This window comes from Morus notabilis, unplaced genomic scaffold (assembly GCF_000414095.1).
Source record: "Morus notabilis unplaced genomic scaffold, ASM41409v2 Scaffold370, whole genome shotgun sequence".
NCBI lineage: Eukaryota > Viridiplantae > Streptophyta > Magnoliopsida > Rosales > Moraceae > Morus > Morus notabilis.
The window spans coordinates 145,843-168,935 of NW_010358187.1; the positions used below are offsets into that span (position 1 = coordinate 145,843).

General features: G+C 30.5%; 1 protein-coding gene and 1 pseudogene across 4 annotated transcripts in view; one reads left to right on the top strand and one right to left on the bottom strand.

The window, feature by feature from the left end:
* LOC21400158 (putative axial regulator YABBY 2) overlaps positions 1-5,621 on the bottom strand; it is an 11,757-nt gene extending 6,136 nt beyond the window's left edge. Inside the window, exons 1-4 of one of the 4 annotated variants that reach the window (XM_024161751.1) lie at positions 5,301-5,621; positions 2,636-2,758; positions 1,913-2,042; positions 162-210 (exon numbers count right to left, since the gene is read on the bottom strand). In XM_024161751.1, the coding sequence (XP_024017519.1) occupies positions 162-210; positions 1,913-2,042; positions 2,636-2,758; positions 5,301-5,534 (536 nt within the window). In that variant the 5' untranslated portion in view covers positions 5,535-5,621. Of the gene's footprint in view, positions 1-161; positions 211-1,912; positions 2,043-2,635; positions 2,759-4,955; positions 5,227-5,300 lie in introns of those variants that run through there. The other 3 variants (XM_024161752.1, XM_010092214.2, XM_024161753.1) reach the window with 3 other exon arrangements.
* A 3,090-nt stretch (positions 5,622-8,711) lies between these two features.
* On the top strand, positions 8,712-19,148 carry LOC21400159 (annotated as a pseudogene).
* Positions 19,149-23,093: the final 3,945 nt, after the last annotated feature.

Here is a 23,093-nt window from a genome sequence, read left to right on the forward strand (position 1 = left end):
TTCTCTCTCTCTCTCTCTCTCTCTCTCTCTCTCTCTCTCTCTCTCTCTCTCTCTCTCTCTCTCTCTCTCTCTATATATATATATAGACACACACACATATATATACACGCTAATTCTAAATCAATTAGTGGGTGATGATTTGCACAAACAGAAAAACTTACTTAATAAACCTGTTGTATGCGGAGGGAACCCGTTGTCTCTTCTCTGGAGCTGAGAAAACATATTCAAAAACTGTCAGATAAAACTAAGAGCACTCTTATACTAGCAGTCCATCTAAAAGAACAAGTTTATGATAATCAACCAGATGCTTCTATTTTATACAAATAGAAGGTCATAATTTAAAACCTTAGTACAAATTATCACTACTTAAATAGGAGTAGAGACAGTTAATTTCTTTTAATAAATCGCGAGAGAAGATAGCTGGTATCCGAGACTACTCGTTCCTCATAAGTTGGTACCTAAGAGCAATCTCATCCTACACCAAATCTCACTCGATGAAATTTAATATTGAAAAAAATTTTAATAAGGAAAATCCAATTCAGCTCGAGAGGAGCAATGGGCAAAAATCAAGTAAAACTAGACCAAATCCAATTCAATATCAATACTCCACATGCACTTTGTGTATTTGTTTACGTACTATAGTACTCATGTGTGCATGTGTCTAAATATATATAGTACATTATATATATATATATATATATATGTGTGTGTGTGTCTGTGTGTGTGTCTATAGATATATTCTCTCTCATCATTCATTTAAAAAAAAATTGTGTATGTTGTAGGTTACATATGTATATGAGGTATGCTTCTACTTTCGTAGGCATTTCGCATAGGTTATCTTTGCAGTCGTTTTTCATTGTGATGAGTAAGGTCTCACCACAGGTCACACCTGATTTATCATGGGTTATATATAGCCTTTTAGAACTGAATATGTGCACAACTCTTATAATATATAGCTGTTCAACGTAGGGCACAGAGCCTATAAATTAACTATTCACACGGTTTTATTTTTTTATTTTTTTATTTTTTTCAAGCAATGTCAACATCTCCAATGGGCGATCTGAAGTCATCAGAGAAAATCAGATGCATGCCTGGTTGGTCATTACGTCTGAGATATTAGAGAACTAGTTTATTTTGTTTGTTTCTTTGTTTTTTCATTTTAACATTGAAAGAGAGTAAACTTTTTTGCAGATACAACAATGACATGTCGAGTTGCACATAAATAAACTCAGAATAATAATAATAATAAATTTTAACATATGTGTGACAAGTAGTTATACCTAGTAATAAGCTGATTTTTAAATTACTTGCCAGTAAAGTTTGTTCCCTCATAAACACCTACAAAATTCTTTTGGTCATGAAATTGAGGACTTGGGGGTTTTGCAAAATGACTTCAAGAGAAAACACTTATTTGTAAAATGATTTTTCAAAAAAAAGAAAAAAAAAAATTCATTTGTAAAACGATTTAGGAGTTTAGACTGGGCAACAAAGTGGGGTACTGTTCTGTGAAAATGAAAGAATTTTATTTTGCTAATTATATTTTCTAAGGCTGTCATTTTTAATAAACTTCTTGCTTTTTAAGAAGTAAAAGGAAGGAAGGTTTGGAATGGTTAACATATCCCATAATTACTAAAGAGAAATTTTATCAAACCATGGGAATGTGTGCCTTTGGTTTTTTTTTTGTTGAAGGTCTTAAATGTGTACTTCAAACAGTGTTAAATTTTTCAAATTAAAAGTTATTAAAGTGAATGGGGTTGTATATAGAGAAAGCAATGCGATGAGTACTAAGCACTTATAGAAAGTGAGTCCTACAACAGAGGATTCAAAGATAGTCGGCTGATTTTTTATTAGTTGTGACCCTCAATACCAGCGGTGCTTAAATGCATAAAGTTTATAAGGAGAAAATACTCACGGCGAATCGGAGATGACCTTGCTGGTTGTTCATGGTCGACAGATTCCAATAAATTTGCATGCTTGTTACACTTGGAAGATGATCCATACTCCTTAACCGGATTTTCTGAGCTCGAAATCTGTTTCTGCAACTTTTAGTAAAGCAGGAAAAATAAGATATACAGAATCAATGATTTAGGCACATTAAGAATTACTTTGCAGCCCCATTTTACCACTTAAGATAAAAGCATTAAGAATGAGGCTCTCGCGGTATAGACTTAATTTCTTCTTTAAAAAAAAAAGAGAAAAAGGAAAAAAAATCTAAAGCTCATAACAAATTGATCGTTAAGACAAAACACAAGAGATAGAGAAAGAGAGATAAAACATGATGAAATTTAGGAAGCATTATATTGCTTTTAAGCCAAAAGTAATGAGAAAGAAAAAGAGTTATAACGAAAAAAGAAAGAAAGAAAAAGACAAGAAACCTAATTAGGCTCTATAAAATAGCAGTGAAACACACAATAAACATCGTATCTCTTGCCAATAATAAGATGGGAATCTGAGTCAGTAAACAAAACCTGCACACATTTTATATTATCATGTATCATTTTTATTAGACGTTCTAGAGTTTAATTCTATAATATATATATATATATATATATATCTGAGTTACCCAAGAGAATGTCCCAAAAAAGAAAAGGACATAATAATAAGCATATTGTTAAAAAATAAAAAAAAATTATACCTGGGGATCTTGAGGAGGAACCGTTTGAAGTGAAGCAGCTTCCATATTGACGGACAGCAGATTTCCACAATGCCCACATCTCACTGTGACAATTGTAAATAAGCTGCTGCATGGAACACTAACCTGCCAATGCATTTAGGAAAAGAAAACAACCAAAAAAAAAAAAACAAGATACATTTATTATTGTTATTTCCAATGATATTTCTCACCGCAAAAAAACAAAAAAAAAACAAAAACAAAGGGAAATTCTCCAATTCTTAGAAGGAGAAAATTTTCAGTTCTTCTGTATGCATGCTCATACAGATTGGAAAGCTGGATCCAAGAATGGTTTCGAGAAATTTCTGCGAACTCATATGAAAACCTAAACAAAATTCTGACATGAATAATATTAAGAAACAAAAACCTAGCTACAATCAAAACAAGACATAACCAGTCAAAGTATTGTCCCCAAAAAAACTAGGTACATTTTGTCATTATACATAATACATTAAAACATAGACATAATACATTCATATATATACCTAGGAAATTTTCTTGATAGGAAGGAACACAAACCAAAATGTAGTGTTGTATACCACTGGTTTAGGAAGGAAGGGAAGAAGTAGAAGTAGAGGAAAATGAAGATGAGAAGAAGAATTCAAATGTATAAAGCTGTATATAGCCATGTGAGTTATATATATATCTCTTTTCATTCTTTTGGGACCTCTTCTTCTTCTTCTTCTGCCGAGCCATGAAAATGAGCAAATATTGACCCCATGTAAAGAAAGAAGCCATGACATCAGAACTCACAGAACTCACATGGGCAATAACTATGAGGCGTCGTTGCCCTTAATTTAAAGGCCTATTTCTCTCTCTCTCTCTCTCTCTCTCTCTAAAAATATACACATACTTTAATTTTTTTAAAAATAAAAATACATATATATTTCCTTTTGGTGCACTTGCTGGCTATTGTGACTGACACCCAGCAAGGGGAAGAGTCAAGAGAGATGATAAAAGATAGAAAACGTTGCAGCTGAGAGAGAGAGAGAGGGAGAGAAAGCGACGTGACTGGAACGGAAACCATTAAAGGCCATGGCCAGTATTAACAACAGCTAAGCTAAGCTATAATTCAAAACAAAAAAAAACAAAAAAAACAAAAAAAGATGCATGATTCTTCATCATGAACAACAAGACTTATTCTTCATCATGTACTGTTCTTTTCTTTCTTTTTTGCAGTGTTTTTGAGATCATATATACACAACACAAAAAATAAAAAAGTAATATGATGGAAATTGTATTATTCCTAAAGGGGGTTTTTATTTTTCAAATCCGAGCTGACACATCTTATGATGAAAGGACTCGGTCATGATTTTGGTAGCTACTTCTCTCTCTACCCACAATTTCTTGTTAGAGAATGGGAAAGACAACTTTTTTGTACCGAAATTATGTACAAACCTGAAATGTGCAAGAAAGTTCATCATATTTATGATCAAGAGTGGCATCATATGTGAGAAACAGAAGCCCCCACGTCACTCAGAGAAAGAAACAAAGAGAGAAAGAAAGGGAAGAGAGAGATCAAACAAAGAAGGGAATAAGCACTATATATATATATGGTCATATGATCATATTATTATATAGATTAAAACTACACTATAGTGTAGAATATATATTTTTTTATAGCTCTTTTGTGAAGCTTGAGCAAAAATATTTCCATCAATTCTTGTATCACGACCTGAAAAGAACCCTAGATAACAAAATATGACCTAAATTAGTTGAAGCTCTAGTTATTTCATGAATACGTAGCACCTTTTGATCTTTGTGTAGTCTTTAGCCGGCAGAAATCTGTAGTCACTGTAGAGATACGGTAGTTCTACCTAACATCGTTTTGGGGGTCTGGTTTTTTAGCAAATTTCACTGCATTTTCTTTTCACAGTCTATGAATAACGTACATGGAATTTTCCTTTTGCTTTTCGAAAACCCCAGTTCCGATTCTTCATAAAATATCACAAAAAAAAAGGAGGATAAAATTGTTGTGAATTCAACTAAATCCACTCAAAATGAAGAGGGTATTTTCGATATCGGGTTATAATTGCTCCAAACAAAACCAAATCGATCTTGCTTCCATGTACCGAATAATTAATTGATGATCCAAGTAGTAAAAATAATATATAGAGAAGCCCAAGGGGGTCAAATTAAGTAGCTGGAATTGAAAGAAAGAAAAACCTTAGAAAAACATAATGATAATGAAAGTAATATGAAAAAGAGAGAAAGAAGAAGAAGAAGAATTATAAGGGGCGAATAAGATGAAATATATAATTTTTTTAAGGGGGTTAATTTGTACCGCTAAGATGGTGTTGCAGAAGTTGCAGTGAACATAACAAACACGTTCGGAGGCCATCATGTCCAGTGACATATTTCTTTTTTGGTGCTTAAAATTTTGTGGGATATATTGCCGGATCAGGGTGAATTATTTAAAGTTGGAACAACAAAGAGAGAAAGGGAGATTGTGATGGATAAATCAATCAATATATATAAAAAAAAAAATAAGGAAATGAAGAAAGCTATAAGAATACAAAGACAAAAGAAGAGGAAAATAATATTCCTTTTCCTTTGTAATTTAGAGAGAGAGAGAGAGAGAGAGAAACAGAGAGGTGTACAATAAAACTTAAAAAAGAAAAAAGAAAACCTCAATAAGAGGAGGGTGAGGATGGGACTGGTCTGGTCGGAGTGAAGTGGGGAGTGGATGTAGTGGTTTTTTGTGATATGTCAAGAAAGAAAGAAAAGATGGTTTATGGTAAAGGTGGATTGTGGATTTATGAGAGAGAGAGAGAGAGAGAGGGAGAGAGAGAGAGAGAGAGAGAGTGGGGGTGTTATGATTGAGAGAATCAGTGGGTGGGAGTGACCCATCTCTCTTAACCATCTTGGCTTTCTGTAGCGGACGAGGGGGGCGAGATATTAATGCTTGGAATGTTTAGGGATGAGAGAGAAAGAGAGAGAGGAGGTTAATATTTTGGGGGATGAGAGAGAGAGAGAGAGAGAGAAGTTTATGGGGATGAGAGACATACTTAGAATTCTGTCATGTAATTGTGTGTGTGTGTCTGTCAAAAGGATCAAAGAGAGAAGATGCTTTCGCTAATGCCAATTGCTATTTTCTTTTTTTCCTTTTTTTTTTTTTTTTTTAACACTCATTTGTTTCTTTTTTTTTTTTTTCTCCTTCCACCCCCTATACCCTACATCTCAATTATGCATCCCTCTTTTAATTTATATTCCAATTTTTTATTTTTTTATATTTATTTGTAGGCAAACACATTATGGCATCTAATATGACAATTCCAATAATAACATTTTTTTTTGAATGAAATGTCTAACATTATTTAATATAATGTAATGTACTAAAATTTAACATTAACGTTAACATAAGTTCGTGTGATAAAGAATACCTGATGGTGCGCACTTGTAAATGTTAAACTATTCGGAAATGTTTTGATATATTTAAATGGAGGCCTTTAAAATATATATATATATATATGTATATATATATATATGTGTATATATATATATATATATATATATATATATAGTTAACGAGAGTGAGGGAGCTTATGGATAATTTCCTAGAGTTTTAGTTGATGTCTTCTTGGCTAGTTTTGGTTGAGCATAAAGATTTTTCATTCTTCCTTCTTTAAAATGTGACAGCTTTCATTATTTTGTAACGGCTGCAAATCAATTGGTCATGCAAAAATTAGGGATGTTCATCCACTCTAATATGTACTTTTTAGCTTAAATCAATTTGATCCACACACATTAGGATTTTGATATATTTGCATCCAATCCAATCCGCGTAAGCGCGGATTGAATTGATTATTTCAATCGCTTAGTTAGGTTTGAAAAATAAAAATTTATGCTCGATGTTTCTTAAAAAAAAAAGAAAAAAGCATCAAAGTCACACATAAAAAAACTCATAAAATGACAAGTTATAAACTAGTTCCATAATGATCCCAATCATTTCGATTAGCTAAAATGTCAATTAGATACATAGTTCAACAATCAACATAAATCAAACACATAGTTCAACAGAAATCCATATAAACTAGCTTCTCTAGCTAGGCAGCAACTAAAAATCAACAATAAATAAACTAATTAAGTAGACATTTGGCAAATATTAATTTTTTTTAAATACATATTATATGCAATCCGCACAAGTGCGGATCTAAAAAAATGACATCCAACATAATCCGTACTTGATCGGTTTCCGCACTTTAGATTGGATCGTTTCAAATTATTTGCACATTATTTTGTAACTTTGGTATATTATTAGAATCTCACATTTATTGGAGATATTAGCATGATTCACTTAATAAGGTGAGAGTAATCCTCCCCTAACAAGCCAGTTTTATTAGGTTGAGTTATGCCCAATATCATTTGATTTCTGTAAAATGGTATCAGAGTAGACCTAATTTTGCAATGTTGGGTCCCCCAATATCGATTTATTCGCAGCGGTTTGGCATGGTCCATGCTGTGCGTGAGGGGGCGTATTAGAATCCCACATTGGCTGGAGATATTGACATGATCTACTTAATAAGGTGAAGGCAATCCTCCCCTAACAAGCCGGTTTTGTTAGGTTGAGTTAGGCCCAATATCTTTTAATTTTTGTAAAATATATATCAATTAGTGATGTCATATGTAATTGCATATCTTATCATAAAGATTCAAATGATCAACGAAAAAAATGTAAAAAAAATACAAATTTAGAAAGATCATCAGCCTTCTAATGAAGCCAAACACACTCGAGTTTATCGTCCAGAAGCAACTATAGGGGTTACCGGATAGTTTTCCGATCCTTTTGCTATTTCACAACAAAAAATTCTTCATGCTGCCAATGAGAATGGCATTGGAGAAGTGAACAATATTATTGAATTCTCATTGTTAATTTAGTTGATACTCAAGACCAGTTAGAACATACTCTGGCCAGGTGGTAAGAATATTAAGGGTTATTTGGTACATGTATTCAAATCTAAATTATAATTATACTACAGTATTTTTCTTCTCATAAAGAATTTGAATCAAAAAAATTCCGGCTAATAGTTATCTCACAAAGAATTTAAATCAAAACCCAAATCATAGTTCAAATACATTCCCAAACATGCCTTTAATTCTCCATTGCCCAGTTTATATAAGTTTGTGTTTATAATTTTTATATTTAAATGATACGGGATTCATGTCTTTACATACCTCAAGATGGTGCTCTCTTTAGAGTCACCAATCTTTCATTAGATGGATCAAGCCGCTCATTTGACCTTATTGAGATATGGATTATAATAGAAGTTGGACTTTTTATGGACTTCAACTTTCATCTTAAAGGTCAAACCACGTTAAGTGAGGAGACACAATATTCTTATAAATTTATATTTATCTTTAAATTATGCAAAATTCGAGATTATTTTACCCTTTATAAAATTCACAGGATCGAATAATGTAAACGTGTCACTAGATGATACAAGAATGAATCTGTCATGCAACTTGAAGGAGAAAGTGGTGGCATAAAAGAGATGTAAATCCGATAATGTTCCTTGTGCAGATTTAGCATAACAAAGGAAGTGCCAAATTTATCAATAATCAAATTGTTGCTCAATAGTCATTTATGGCTCTTGGGATAAGTTGAATGATCTTGATAACTTTGCAAAAACTAGGAATAATGATTCAGAAAGAAAAACAAGGCTTATGCTCTTCGAACTTGAAGTGTAAGGTTAGGAGATTAGCATTGTAGTAAGATAAAGAACTTAAGTTGTGTATGCGAGAGAAAAACACTATAATAAAAGAGTTGAATTTAAGTTTTTATGAGAGAAAATATTATAGCAATCGACCTTAATTTGTTTATGTAGCGCCTATGAGCTTTTATTATTATTATTTTGCCTTTCTCTTAAACTTTTGTAATTTTTTTTATATAATAAATTGTGTGGAGTTCGTGGGATATTTTTTAGTGTGTGGCAACTTTAAAGAAGTTTATTAAAATTATTCTCTCCTTTTTTATTAACAAAAAAGTAAAAAAAAAAAAAAATCAATACACCACGACATTTTCGGTATTATTCCAACACAAATGTCGGTATTATTCCAACACAAAATTACCTAACATTAGAGATTAATTATATGAATTTACTAGAGAATTTACACATGCAACGTATTTGTTGTAATATTATCTTGACGTGTTTACTCTAGTTTTAGCTCTCAAATAAAAGCGTGCTAAGATAAATATAAAGAGGCAAACAGGAAAAAAGAAAAAAGGTTAATCAACAATTAATGAACTAACTTGAGGAATATTACAAGTGGCATTCATGTTTGGATTTCTGGTACTCCGAATGGAGTTTGGATTTATACCACACAACAAAATCGGTCGTACGTCAACAAAAAAACAAAAAGGACGAGGTTTATAATTGAGAAAACTGTGGAACTTATCTCTACATTTCAATCCCTTATTCTTAATTAATACCTTTTTGAATAATATAATATTTAATTAAAAAGAATATTAATTAAATATAAAAGTTAATACCTTTTTGAATAATATAGTATTTAATTAAAAAGAATATTAATTAAAAATAAAAGATAAAAATTCAGACTGATATACTTTAAGATGATATTTATCTCATTTTCTCTTTATAATTAGTTAATAAATAGACCTAATAAGTATACATCCAGCTCCACAAGTCAAATAGATAATCTATTAGATTATTATAGGTAGTCTAACAGCTGTGTTGGAACCAATTATCACCGGTCGAGGAAGAGTAATCTGTTAGATTATCGATGATAAACCAGAGAGTAATCTACCAGATTACGCTAGCGTCAGTCACCAAAGAGTAATCTAATAGATTATTATTGATAATCTACAAACTATTTATTGTATTAACAAATATCTCGATCTTCTCCCTTATTGACAACCAGAGCGTACTACAACAATACTCTTAAGATGTCTTGAATTTTCACCTCTTACTCTTGATTAATACTCTTTAATCAAAGATCTATATTAGTCAAAAGGATATTAATAATGAGTAAAGGATAAAAATCTCAGAATAATACATTTAAAAAGTAAATTCACCGATTTTCTCTAAACGAATCAATGTGGCATACAAGTTGTAACATAAATCCAATATGAGTTTGCGGCATACAACCTAAATTTATCTATAATGATTGGAGATGGGCTAGAACCCAATGGATTGGCTTTTTCTTTATGCTAAATGGTCCATGAAGAGAGGCTAGAACCCAATGGATTGGCTATTTCTTTAGAGAAAATTACATAATTTATTTTTAAAAGTGTATGAATCTAGACTTTTATATCTTATTCTTAATAAATATATTTTTATTAATATAATTATTTAATGAAAAATGTTATGAATCAATAATAAAAAATAAAAATTCTAACCAACTTTTTTAAGGAATATTTATTAAGATTACCACCTCTTTATGCTAAATAATCCATGAAGAGAGGCCCATTGGATCATTTGATCACCATTTATCGTAGGAAGAAAGAGAGAAATATGACAAGACTTAAGATAAATTAAAATTAATATACCAATAGTTTACATAAGTTAATAAATAGACTAAATTATTATTTTCGTCCATAACTTGTCTGGTTATGAACCATAACTTGACAAATTATGGATAAAAACCGTGATTTATAGACAATAACTTGTCCATAACAGTATGTCCATAATTTGTGTGGCTATGAACCATAACTTGACAAATTTATCCATAATTTATTTAATTATGAATCATAACTTAACAAATTATAGTCTATTAATTTTTATAACTAAAAATTAACCTATATACTTTTTTAAACTTTTTATATTAGCCTATTTTCTTTCCCTTCGTCCTAGGCAAGCATCAAATTTTAGATCATACTTCTTTCAAGTTTACAACTTCCTTAGAAAATCGTGCATAAACAGTATTCTTTTAATGTTGTTGGCATTAACCATTTCAAGATAGTTGAATCCTGCCTTTATACTGCATCAGAATTATAATCGAGAAGTCTTCTGTATTTACACCATTCCCCAAGCACAATTTTATTTCATAATTATCCAAAACATCATCAGAAAATAGAAAAACAAAAATCTTTCTTTTCACTGTAATTCACACTATACGACACGCGTTCCGGTGAAGGCAAGCCTTTTTCTGCGTCGCAGAAAACATTACAGTTGTGATTCTTTGAAAACACATGCGCGTACAATATTCTTCCACATGCCACCTCTTTGAAACTTGAAGTAGCTAGAATCCAAATGCTCATGCAAATTGGAAATTCTCTTCCCGAATCTCAAAATACTATGAATTTGATCACTAAAATGATAATCATACATAAAAAATAACGAGAAAATGAGATAAATATTTTTAAATATATTGGTTTAAATTATTATTTTTTATTTTTAATTAAATAATTATATTGATAAAAATATTAATTAAAAATAAAGAGTAAAAATTTGATGCTTTAAATGGGATAAATAAAATAATAATCCTATTCTAGAATTTTTCAAAAAGAGTATCGTGATTTCTCTCCACTACGTCTAAAAACAGTAACGTTTTACGGGAAGCAAATAGTATACAACTCTCAGGTCTCGCCTTTCCCTGTGACGAATATCCTTCGCTAAAAGACGTAAGGTTACTGGTGGTAACCGAATGTGATCATGCTACAGCGAAACGGGATTCTCTCTGCCATCGTAATCGTGATAACTTTGTACTGCGGAATAGACCCTTTTCAGCAAAGCCCGATTCGCGGGCTATCCAGAATTCAAAGCTCACAAGGTCGAATTCTTGTCGCGGTCACTTCTTCCGGTCGAAAGAGACGTCGACAATTTGCTGCGGAAGTCGGAGATTCGGTTCCAAAACGAGCTCCAGGGCCCGCAGAGCATCGCCTTCGACCTCCGCGGCCGCGGGCCCTACACCGGCGTTGCTGATGGGAGAATTCTCTACTTTAATGGTTCATCTTGGTCCACCTTCGCTTATGCTTCCCCAAATAGGCCAGTTTTTTGTGTCACTTGATTGGGGGGAAAAAAAAAAGCAATGAAATTATTAATGATATGTACAGTTTTCTAGCTTTTAATGGTTTTCAGATTTCGCTAAGTTATTATGTTTTAATTAATATAATGTAATTTTAATTTGATATGTCTATTAAAACTTTCTACCTAAATTTGATCCAATAGTTAGAAAAATGTCATGTTGCGATTAATGGTACTTTTTTTTATTGGATTCCAATAATTTACTTGAAGAACGAACACATCTCAAAGTGGGCCCACAAGATGGTTTGGCAACACCAATCACAAGGTTTACTAGTGATTTGGACATTGATGAATATGGAAATGTCTATTTCACAGACAGCAGCACCATTTACCAGAGGAGGTAAGCTTATATTATAAACTTTGATTGGAATAGTTAATGGAACAATTACATCACATTTTGAGATGTTCACTATTGGTAGTTCTTTTTTTTTTTTTTTTTTTTCCTGTACTTCCCTTTTAATTATTTTATATTGTTTAAAAATTTGTTATAGTTGTCCCTGATATTATTTTGCATTTGTTTCTCCTTTTGATTGAAGTCATGAGTCCTTTCTAATTTTATCATAAGCTACAAAAAATAAAAATAAAAAATAATTCTTGGGTTAATGTTAATAGATATTTCCCGCAATAAAACTCCCTATAAATAAATGACTTATAATTAGGAGGTTTCAACATTTGGCATCGAATTAGTAAAATGAAAGGATAAGAAAAGAGTAATAGATTGGGGGAAAATCATGAATTCGTGACTTTTGTTTATGAAATTTGTTTTCAAAATAATTTTGAAAACAAGGATGTTTTGTTTTTGAAATTTAAATAAATTTGATAACAATTTAAAAACATAAAAAATAGAGTCAAGGAACATGTTTTGTGGAGTTATTTTCCTTTTTTATGTAAAAAAATGTTTAAAAACGTGATACTGACCAGACTCTAATCTAAAACTAATTAATTAAAATAGGAAAATAGTAATTAATTAATAATATATTTCCATTCTTAATATTAATTAATTAATTAATTAGTCACATATTTTTTCATCTACGTATTTTCAGAATAAATATATGGGAAAGAGCCATTCTAAGAGCTAAGTTTTCTAATTTCCTTATGCCGTAAAATTAATAACATAAATTTTCAAAAAAAAAAAAAAAGGCAAATTTAAATACAACCCTTTAGGATTTACTTGAGAGTAAAGTTTCAGTAGGGAGCAGCGGCGGTGCCGGCCATCAGAAGTCTGCATTTTCTTGGGAATATTGAGTACAGGGTCTGTGTATTTCAAAGAATCAACCAAGTATAGAACTTGATAGGGTTCTTTATCCTTGTAATGCAGTGCTCGGTTGAGAGCATAAGCACAGACATGGGCTAAAACCTCCATGCCATTTTAGAAAAAGCCTTTCTCTGTGATTGACCAACTCTTATTCTTCTCCATTGAAACAATAATCCTAACGGGTTAGGGCAACAGAGAAACGGAGGAAGTAGAGAGAGAAAGAGAAGAGAGAGAGAGGTGGTTAGGGCAGGTGGGTTTAAGGAGATTAAAGAGTTGTTTCTAAATTTGCCTTTTTTTTTTTTATAAATTTGTGTTATTGATTTTATGGCATAAGGAAATATAGAAACTTAGCTCTTAGAATGACTTTTTCACATATGTTAATAGTGGAAATACATAGATGAGAAAAAAGTGATTAATTAATTAATTACTTATTATTATTAAGAATGTAAATATATTATTAATTAATTATTATTTTGTCATTTTAATTAATTGGTCCTAAATTAGGATTGTTCGGTAGCACCTTTTTAAACATTTTTTTTTGTTTTTTAAATAAAAAAGGAGAAAAAACTCCACAAAACATGTTCTTTGACTCTATTTATGTTTTATATGTTTTTAAATTGTTATCAAATTTATTTAAGTTTTAGAAAACAAAATATCCTTGTTTTCAAAATTATTTTGAAAACAAATTTCATAAACAAAAGCCACGAATTCACGATTCTCTCCCAATCTACTAGTCTTTTCTTATCCCTTCACTCCTCGAATTCATAAAAAGTTATATGTGATTATTTCTGAGAGCTTTTAATTGTACTAGTTAAATCATTAAGGGATTGTATTGGCTTTCATTAATTAATTAGCACCTAAATATTGTACCAAACCCCAAACAAGTAATAACTCGTGCTCTCATAAAAAAAATAGCGTTTCAATGATGTGAAACACTTTTCAAAAATTAATAACGCAAATTTTCAAAAAAAGAGACAAATTTAAATACAACCCTTTAGGATTTACTTGAGAGTAAAGTTTCAGTAGGGAGCAGCGGCGGTGCCGGCCATCAGAAGTCTGCATTTTCTTGGGAATATTGAGTACAGGGTCTGTGTATTTCAAAGAATCAACCAAGTATAGAACTTGATAGGGTTCTTTATCCTTGTAATGCAGTGCTCGGTTGAGAGCATAAGCACAGACATGGGCTAAAACCTCCATGCCATTAGAGAAAAAGCCTTTCTTTGTGATTGACTAACTCTTCTTCTTTTCCATTGAGACAATAATCCTAACGGGTTAGGGCAACAGAGAAATAGAGGAAGTAGAGTGAGAAAGAGAAGAGAGAGAGGTGGTTAGGGCAGGTGGGTTTAAGGAGATTAAAGGGTTGTTTCTAAATTTGTCCTTTTTTTTTTTTATAAAAATTTTCGTTATTGACTTTACGGCATAAGAAAATTATGAAACTTAGCTCGAATGACTTTTTCACATATATTTATTGTGAAAATAGGTAGATGAGAAAAGAAGTGATTAATTAATTAATTAATTAATTATTATTAAGAATGGAAATATGTTATTAATTAATTATTATTTTGTCATTTTAATTAATTAGTCCTAAATTAGGGTTTGTTCAGTAGCACTTTTTTGAACAATTTTTTGTTTGTTTTTTTAAATAAAAAAAAAGGAAAACCAACCGACAAATCATGTTGCTTGACTCTATGTATGTTTTATATGTTTTTAAATTGTTATCAAATTTATTTAAATTTCAGAAAACAAAATATCCTCGTTTTCAAAATTATTTTGAAAACAAATTTCATAAACAAAAGTCACTAATTCACGATTCTCTCCCAATCTACTAGTCTTTTCTTATCTCTTCACTTCTCGAATTCATAAAAATTTAAATGTGATTATTTCTGAGAACTTTTAACTGTACTAGTTAAATCATTATACTAGTTAATCATTAAGGGATTGTATTGGCTTTCATTAATTAATTAGAACCTAAATATTATACCAAACCTAAAACGAGTAATAACTCGTACTCTCGTAAAAAAATTAGTGTATTTCAAAGATGTGAAACACTTTTAAAAAATTATTGAGATGAACGAGGTCTTAATCTCTTTTTAATACTTGTATACTGTCGAATATTTATTGAGATGCATAGACTTTATGCAAGTAATATTTGGTGGAGAAGAGAGTGGGAGGGTTCTAAAGTACAAGCCAGAGACAAAGGAAACAACTGTTCTTGCGAGGAATCTTCAGTTCCCAAATGGTGTGTCCGTAAGCAAGGATGGCTCCTTTGTTTTCTGTGAAGACTCATTGGACAGATCAGCATCATCGTCACTCAAACTTTTTCGTAATTAAGGGATTGTATTGGCTTTCATAAATTAATTAGAACCTAAATATTATACCAAACCTAAAACGAGCAATAACTCGTACTCTTGTAAAAAAAAAAAATAGTGTGTTTCAAAGATGTGAAACACTTTTCAAAAATTATTGAGATGAACGAGGTCTTAATCTCTTTTAACACTTGTATACTGTCGAATATATATTGAGACGCAGAGACTTTATGCAAGTAATATTTGATGGAGAAGAGAGTGGGAGGGTTCTAAAGTACAATCCAGAGACAAAGGAAACAACTGTTCTTGCGAGGAATCTTCAGTTCCCAAATGGTGAGTCCGTAAGCAAGTATGGTTCCTTTGTTTTCTGTGAAGACTCATTGGACAGATCAGCATCATCGTCACTCAAACTTTTTCGTAATTAAGGGATTGTATTGGCTTTCATTAATTAATTAGAACCTAAATATTATACCAAACCTAAAACGAGCAATAACTCGTACTCTTGTAAAAAAAAAAATAGTGTGTTTCAAAGATGTGAAACACTTTTAAAAAATTATTGAGATGAACGAGGTCTTAATCTCTTTTAACACTTGTATACTGTCGAATATATATTGAGATGCAGAGACTTTATGCAAGTAATATTTGGTGGAGAAGAGAGTGGGAGGGTTCTAAAGTACAATCCAGAGACAAAGGAAACAACTGTTCTTGCGAGGAATCTTCAGTTCCCAAATGGTGTGTCCGTAAGCAAGGATGGCTCCTTTGTTTTCTGTGAAGACTCATTGGACAGATCAGCATCATCGTCACTCAAACTTTTTCGTAATTAAGGGATTGTATTGGCTTTCATTAATTAATTAGCACCTAAATATTATACCAAACCTTAAACAAGTAATAACTCTAAAAAAAATAGTGTGTTTTAAAGATGTGAAACACTTTTCTTTCTTTCTTTCTTTCTTTTGTCGGAGGATTAGGGAGTATAATTGGTACATTTCATAGTTGTATAAATATGTTGACACAAGTAATATAATTTACGGGGAATTTACAAATTTTATTTTAATTTTAATAAATCAATTACCGCCACTGAAAAACCAATTACTCATATCTTAACAAAGTTCATATTACCCAACACTTAACCTATTTCAAAACCAATTTTACAAAGACCTTTAAAATTAGATACATATGTTTACACAAGTAACATAATTTAGGGAGAATTCTACAAAATTTATTCTATTTTTGATGAACCAATTACCGCCACTAAAACAACCGATTACGCAAATCTAACAAAATCCATATTACCCAAGACCTATTTCATAACCAATTTCTCAAATCTAACAAAATCCAACACTTGACCTATTTCAAAACCAATTTTACAGAGACCCCAAAGAAAGTCTTGAAAGAAAACACTACAAAGTATTTTCATTGAAAATTCTAGAAATTTTTAGCTTTAAAACTAGTAGCCGTAGGAGAAAGGTAGATGATATATGGGGGTGTTCTTGAGCCGACAAGTGCATGTCATGGGAGTAACAGGTCCTAGCACGATTATTAAATGCTACCAACCCACATCATGTGTATTAAATAGGTTTGTTACGATGGAATTTTTAAGCACGAAGTAAGCTAAAACCCCATTTTTTTCGCTAATTAAAGTTTAAAATTTGAGTTTTATTACAGTAAAAAACTCTCAGAAACAGTCATATCTAATTTTTTTGTTACAGTAAAAAGCTTTCAGAAACAGTCACATCTAACTTTTTGCTACAGTAAAAAGCTCTAACATAACATCACATCTCAACTCGAATTAAAAACTCAAATTAGCGAACCGAACGAGCCCTAAGAGCACAATACATTAAGAGCGCAATAAGAGTACGAACAGGGTCATAATAATGAACACGTTCAAAAAATGATTGGGGCATGAATTATAAAAAATATTATAATATAACACAACTTGATGAAAATTTTGATGGTTAAAACTTATGCTTTGCAGGTAGGGTTTTTTTTTTTTTTTTTTTTTTTTTTTTTTTTTTTTCAAACCTTACTAAAAAATTCTCATTAAAAAAATTATCGTGTTTTATAAAGGAAAATCTAAAAAAGGAAGTATAATTATTAGACTGACAAAAAATAAAATCCTAAAATTAAAATATATATATACATATATGTTTAAAAAATAAATTAATTTACATAATGAGTTAATTTTTTTTATTGTATTGAGTTTACTCTTTTATTTTATTATATATTTTCTTTTCAAGTTTTATGAAAATTTTATCTTGCTGAGTTTTTCTCAATAAGATTTTTATTAAGGGCATTCTTTTTAATAATACACTTTATCTTGTTAAGATTTGATATATTTGTCTCATTTTTATTTTCTCATTATTGCTTCAAATTGGCTAGCATGTACGAAAAGTGTATGATAAATGCAAAATGCAAGTACGATAAAGATACGACTCACGAATAAAAGGGTCAGATCAAAACTAACGTCATATAAAACGTAAATGACTGAGCATGACCCAACATGTTTATTTAAAGTGAAAAGGAAACAAAAAAAAAATACATGATTTGTCATAATTTTGCACTGACTTATTATTTATATCATTGTAAATAATTAAGTTCTATTGTAATTATTTGTTTTTTTTATTAATTGAATGACAATTGTTTATTTTTTAAATAGAATGACATAAATAATATTTTTTATCATTTTGAGTAGAATTTTTGTTTTTTTGCCTTTTAATAGTACCCCTTTAATGCTTGACCCACAAACATTGGCTCATTAATTTCTAATCAAATAACTATATTAGTTAAAAATATATTAATTAAGAGTAAGGGATAAAAACTCAAGTCACTAAGGGTTGTTTTTTTCAACAAAACTCAGAAAAAATTTAAACTTGAGTTGCAACTTTATTCAAGTTCATGTTATTTTGTAAAATTTGAGTTTGAACTCGAGTTTAAAGCTAAACTCGAGTTCAAGTTTTTCCTTTAATTCGAGTTCATAAACTCAAACTCAAGTTAATAAACAGTATTTTTTTTATTCTTAAAAATATCATAACTTTTTTGTTTTAATTCTGATTGAGATGATTTTTTTTCTATGCATTCACAACGAAAAGACGAATAAAACCTCACCCATATACCCTATTAAAATTTTTCATCACCGTTAATAAAAACTATCTAAATACAAATTTAAGTTTTAACCATTCCAAACACAAACTCAAAAAGATTCTCAATTCAAATCATAACTCAAATGTGCACATTCAAACACAAACTCAAGTTACAACTTCAATTTAAATTATAACTCAAACTCAACTCAAGATCATCACTCAAATCATCCTAACTCAAAAATGTAAAAGAACAACCCAATTTCAACAGTATAATAATAATAAAACAACAATTAGTGATCATTTTCCTAATTTGTTGATGATATTAACTCATAATATAGGTTACGCAAATATAGGCTAAAAGGAGAGAGAGCAGGAACTTCAGAGGTACTTGCAATTCTGCATGGATTTCCTGAGAATGTTAGAACCAACGAGAAGGGTGAACTTTGGGTTGCAATCCACTGTCGTAGGTCCATCTACGCTCATCTTTCTGGTTTTCACCCAAAAATGAGGAACATCGTACTCCCAATCTCTGCCCACATTCATCAGTTATGAAAATATTGTCAAGTACAGCCCAGTTGGTAAGATTTTGAAAATATTAGAGGACAAATGGGGTAAATATGTCAAATCAGTTATGGGGTGTTTAGTATGAGAATTCGTATAATCATTCGAATCATGATTTATATCTCGTTACAGTATTTTCTCTTATAAAAAACACACGTAAATCGAGAATGATTCTGAATCGTAGTTCTGAATTCATAAATTAAACATCCACTTAGCGAAGTAGCCGAGAGAGATGGGGAACTGTGGATAGGGAGTCTTTTCCCTTCCATTGCAGTGTATAATTTGGATTAAAGTAAGAATATAATGACTGTGTTTGGAGTTGTTTTTGTTTTTATTTTTCACGTTTTTTGAGAAAGAAAAAATGAAAACGGAAGAGAAACGGTGTTTGACACAATTAAAAATAAAAAACGGAAATGAAAACGATTTCTTAGTTTAGTGTAAAATGAGAGAGAAATGAAAAATGACTTTTAGTCGTTTTTCATTTTTTATTTCTGTTTTCTCCTCTCTCGAGTAGAGAGAGAGACATTAATAGATTTTTTTATACTGAAAACAATCTCTTGACAAAATTACTAAACGCATTTTCAAAAATAATTTCTGTCTGAGATTGAAAATGTTTTTATTTCTATTTTCATATGAAAAATAAAATTATTTTAGAATGAGTTCCAAACACACCCAATAGTTTTCACATAATGGTCTTAATTTCAGTGTGTGTATATATATATATATGTATGTATGTATATGTATTTGTATGTGGTTCTCGTTAGATTCATTGATTACTAGTTTGTAGACTTTCAATAAATATACCCCTTGTTTTCTTTTTCTTCTTTGTTGATTGTTTTTTGTTTTGGCTAAATTCTTCTTTGTTGAATTTGTTTTTATATTTTGTGCTTTTATCATTGTATAGTTAAACATGAGTATTTTTATCGAGCCGGAATGAAATGTAATTGGAAAGGTAGCATATATTTTAAAAAGAAAGAAAATGAATAAAAAGAAGTATCATTGATTCTTTTTGAAGGTTTACTTATTTATTGGGAAGTGTGAGTTTGAAATTAACAATCTAACTACCGTTATGGTACTGTTTATATATTAAACTTACGGATTGTTTAGTTGATTTTATAATTTAATTATCAAAATGTCTTTATGTATAGTTAAATAATCATTGGCTTGGTAAGGCTAAATAAATAAAGAGATATTTACTGTTTTATATCCTGTGTTCCCGTTAACTTCTCTAATTCGAGTTGAGATGTGACTTTATGTGAGAGCTTTTTACTGTAGCAAAAAAATTAGATGTGATTGTTTGTAAGAGCTTTTTACTGTAGAAAAACTTGAATTGTAAATTCGAATCAGCGAAGTGAACGGGGCTTATTTAAAAACCATACTTTTAAATTTTAATCTAATTAAATATATATCTATAAATTAAATTTAATACATAATCTATGCCTTTTTACAGTCAACTCTTGATTTCAATTTTAAAAATACTTAAAATATTCTTCAATAAAAAACGGTAAGTGAAAAAAAATTTAAAAAAAAAGAATTAAACCTACAGTGCCCTTGAAATAAGTGTTTTTTTTTATTTTTTGTATATTATAAAGTTTTAATTTTTTTTCTCTTTTTCGTCATTTTAAAAGTTAAAATCAGTTGTGACTAAGATAAAATATAGATTTATATAATAAATTTAATCATTAGATCGAAAACTGAAAGTATAGTTTTTGAATAGACTCAAAATACAGAATATAAAGATATAAATATCCCATAAATAAATTTGATATTTATTCAATTAAAAGGGGAAACAATATCAAGTATGAAAGTTATCTATTGATATTTTGTTTTTCGCGGGGGAGTGGGGGGAAATAACTTCTTATTCCTAACTTTATAAGCAAACACGCGAATAAATAGGAAAGAAAAACGCATTCATTTATCAATAACATGCCTATATGTATTACATCATTAAAGAAAATAAAAATAATAAAAAAACTGCTTGAGAATCCATCTACAAGCTCCACCTTCGCAACATCAAGCCTACGTACATGTATGAGAATCTTTGAAAGTTTACGTACGGTTTTTATCGACGAGCATTCTCATAATAATTCGTTTACAAATCTTTTGTCAAATTTTTCTAAAAGTCTATATCATTAACTCTGGTATGAATTTAATATTGTTAAATGTTTAGAATGTTCATTATCAACTATTTTTTGATGTTTGCTCCCCAGAATGTTCATCGTCAGCCTTGATGCACAAGAACTAAGAAGCAACAATCATACGCAAGAAGGGAAGTGGAAAGTACCCAAAAAAAAAAAAAAAAAAAGAAGCTAACTACCACTCCAAAATCCCACTCCTTTTCTATGTATAGATGCGGAGTAGGTGTGCATATTGTAGTTAAGGCCGGCAATTTCGGACACGACACGATGAAACGATACGAAAACAACACGAGATAAATGAATTTAGACTGCACGATTATTAATTGGGTCGTTAATGGACTGACACGAATAATACGAAAATAAATGGGCTGGATTCGTGTCAGCCCGTTTAACACCGTTTAGTTATACGAACTGTTATCGGACCGACACGGCCCGGCCCGGCCCGTTTATTAAGCAAGTTTATATATACATATAATATATATTTTTTTAGAGAAAATCCCTCCTTCGGTCCTTCCCCTCGCCCTACTTCTCTTTCTCTCATTCTCTCACCCACCGTTATCTCTTCTCCAAAGTGCTCCACCGCCGCTTGTTCGCTAGGTCTGCAGACAACTCCATTGTAGCAATATCTTAAGTATCCCAATATCCACTGTAACATCTGCATCTGCCTTTAGTGTTGGAGGACGAGTATTGGATCAATATAGGAGTTCATTTAAAGCTGTCGTAGTTGAGGTATTGGTTTGTACTAGGGATCAACTATTTGGAGATAAATGTATATTTATTATTTTTTTATTTACTGTCTTACCTTATGTTATCTTAAGTATTAACCATATAAGTTATCTATTATGTATAGAAAATAACAAATCGATTCGTGAAGCTGTGGATAAAATTACTGAAGATGTTTTGACTTTGGATATTAATGAGCTCATTTCTGGTTCATCTCAAAATTCTCACAACTTCAACACCTTAAATGTAATGGAAGGTAACATGAATTTCCTTGTGGCATGCCCATACTATAAATTTTCTTTTTATTAATAAAATGTTTTCTTTTTATGTGAATAAGTTAAAGCAACTGTAAACTAATTTTGATCTTTGGAGCGTCATTGGGCATTCAACCTCAAAAAAGACATATATATGTTTGATATTTGCATATTTTTATGTGTGTTAGTTATTATGGAGAATTGGAAGATTTATGTTTTTCTTATTATATGCTCGCATGATTTTAACTATAAGTGATATTAAGTAGTCAATTAATATTAGTTTTGAATACAATATAAAATTTCACTATTTTTGCTAATTGGGTCATAAACGTGTTTTTTTTCGTGTTGACTCATCACGGCCCGTTTAGTAATCGTGTTCGCGTGTCGTGTCATGTTAACCGTGTTATTAGCAGTTTGTGTTTGGATTTCTAACACGTTTATTAATCGTATCGTGTTCGTGTTCGTGTTTGCTATAATCGTGTCGTGCAGTAATCGTGTCAGCCCGAACACGACACGTAAACACGAATTGTCAGCCCTAATTATAGTGTTGTTCCGCAAGTCTTTTAGAAATTTTGTTGCCTAATCAATGTTATTCTTACCACTCTTTTCTTCTGATTACAGGCTTTGTTATTCTTCCAAGTTTTTTATTGGATAAATTTTATTTTTGTCATCTGAATTTTGATCTTTTTGTCACTTTATCTTTTGAATTTTAAAAATTAGTATGTGCAACTCCTAAATTTTGAAACGTTATCAACTTTGCTCTTTCTGTTAGTTTTTTTAACAGATTTGATGACGTGACAATTATTAGAGAGGTAATTTGATATATTATTTTAATAAATGTCCTTCAAACTATGTACCATATTTAAAAATATCTCCTGATCTATTAAAACTGATTAAATGCCCCCGAATCTATAACAAATAATAATAAAATAATAGTTTTATTGATGTGGCATGCCACTGAAAATTAATTAAACATATTAATTTCTAATTAAATATTAAAACTAATAAAAATAAATATATAACACGAATTTAAAAAATTAAAAATTAAATAAATCAACTATTTTTTTTTGAAAATCAAAACAAGAAAAAAGAAAAATATTTTCACAACTCAAGATTTACTG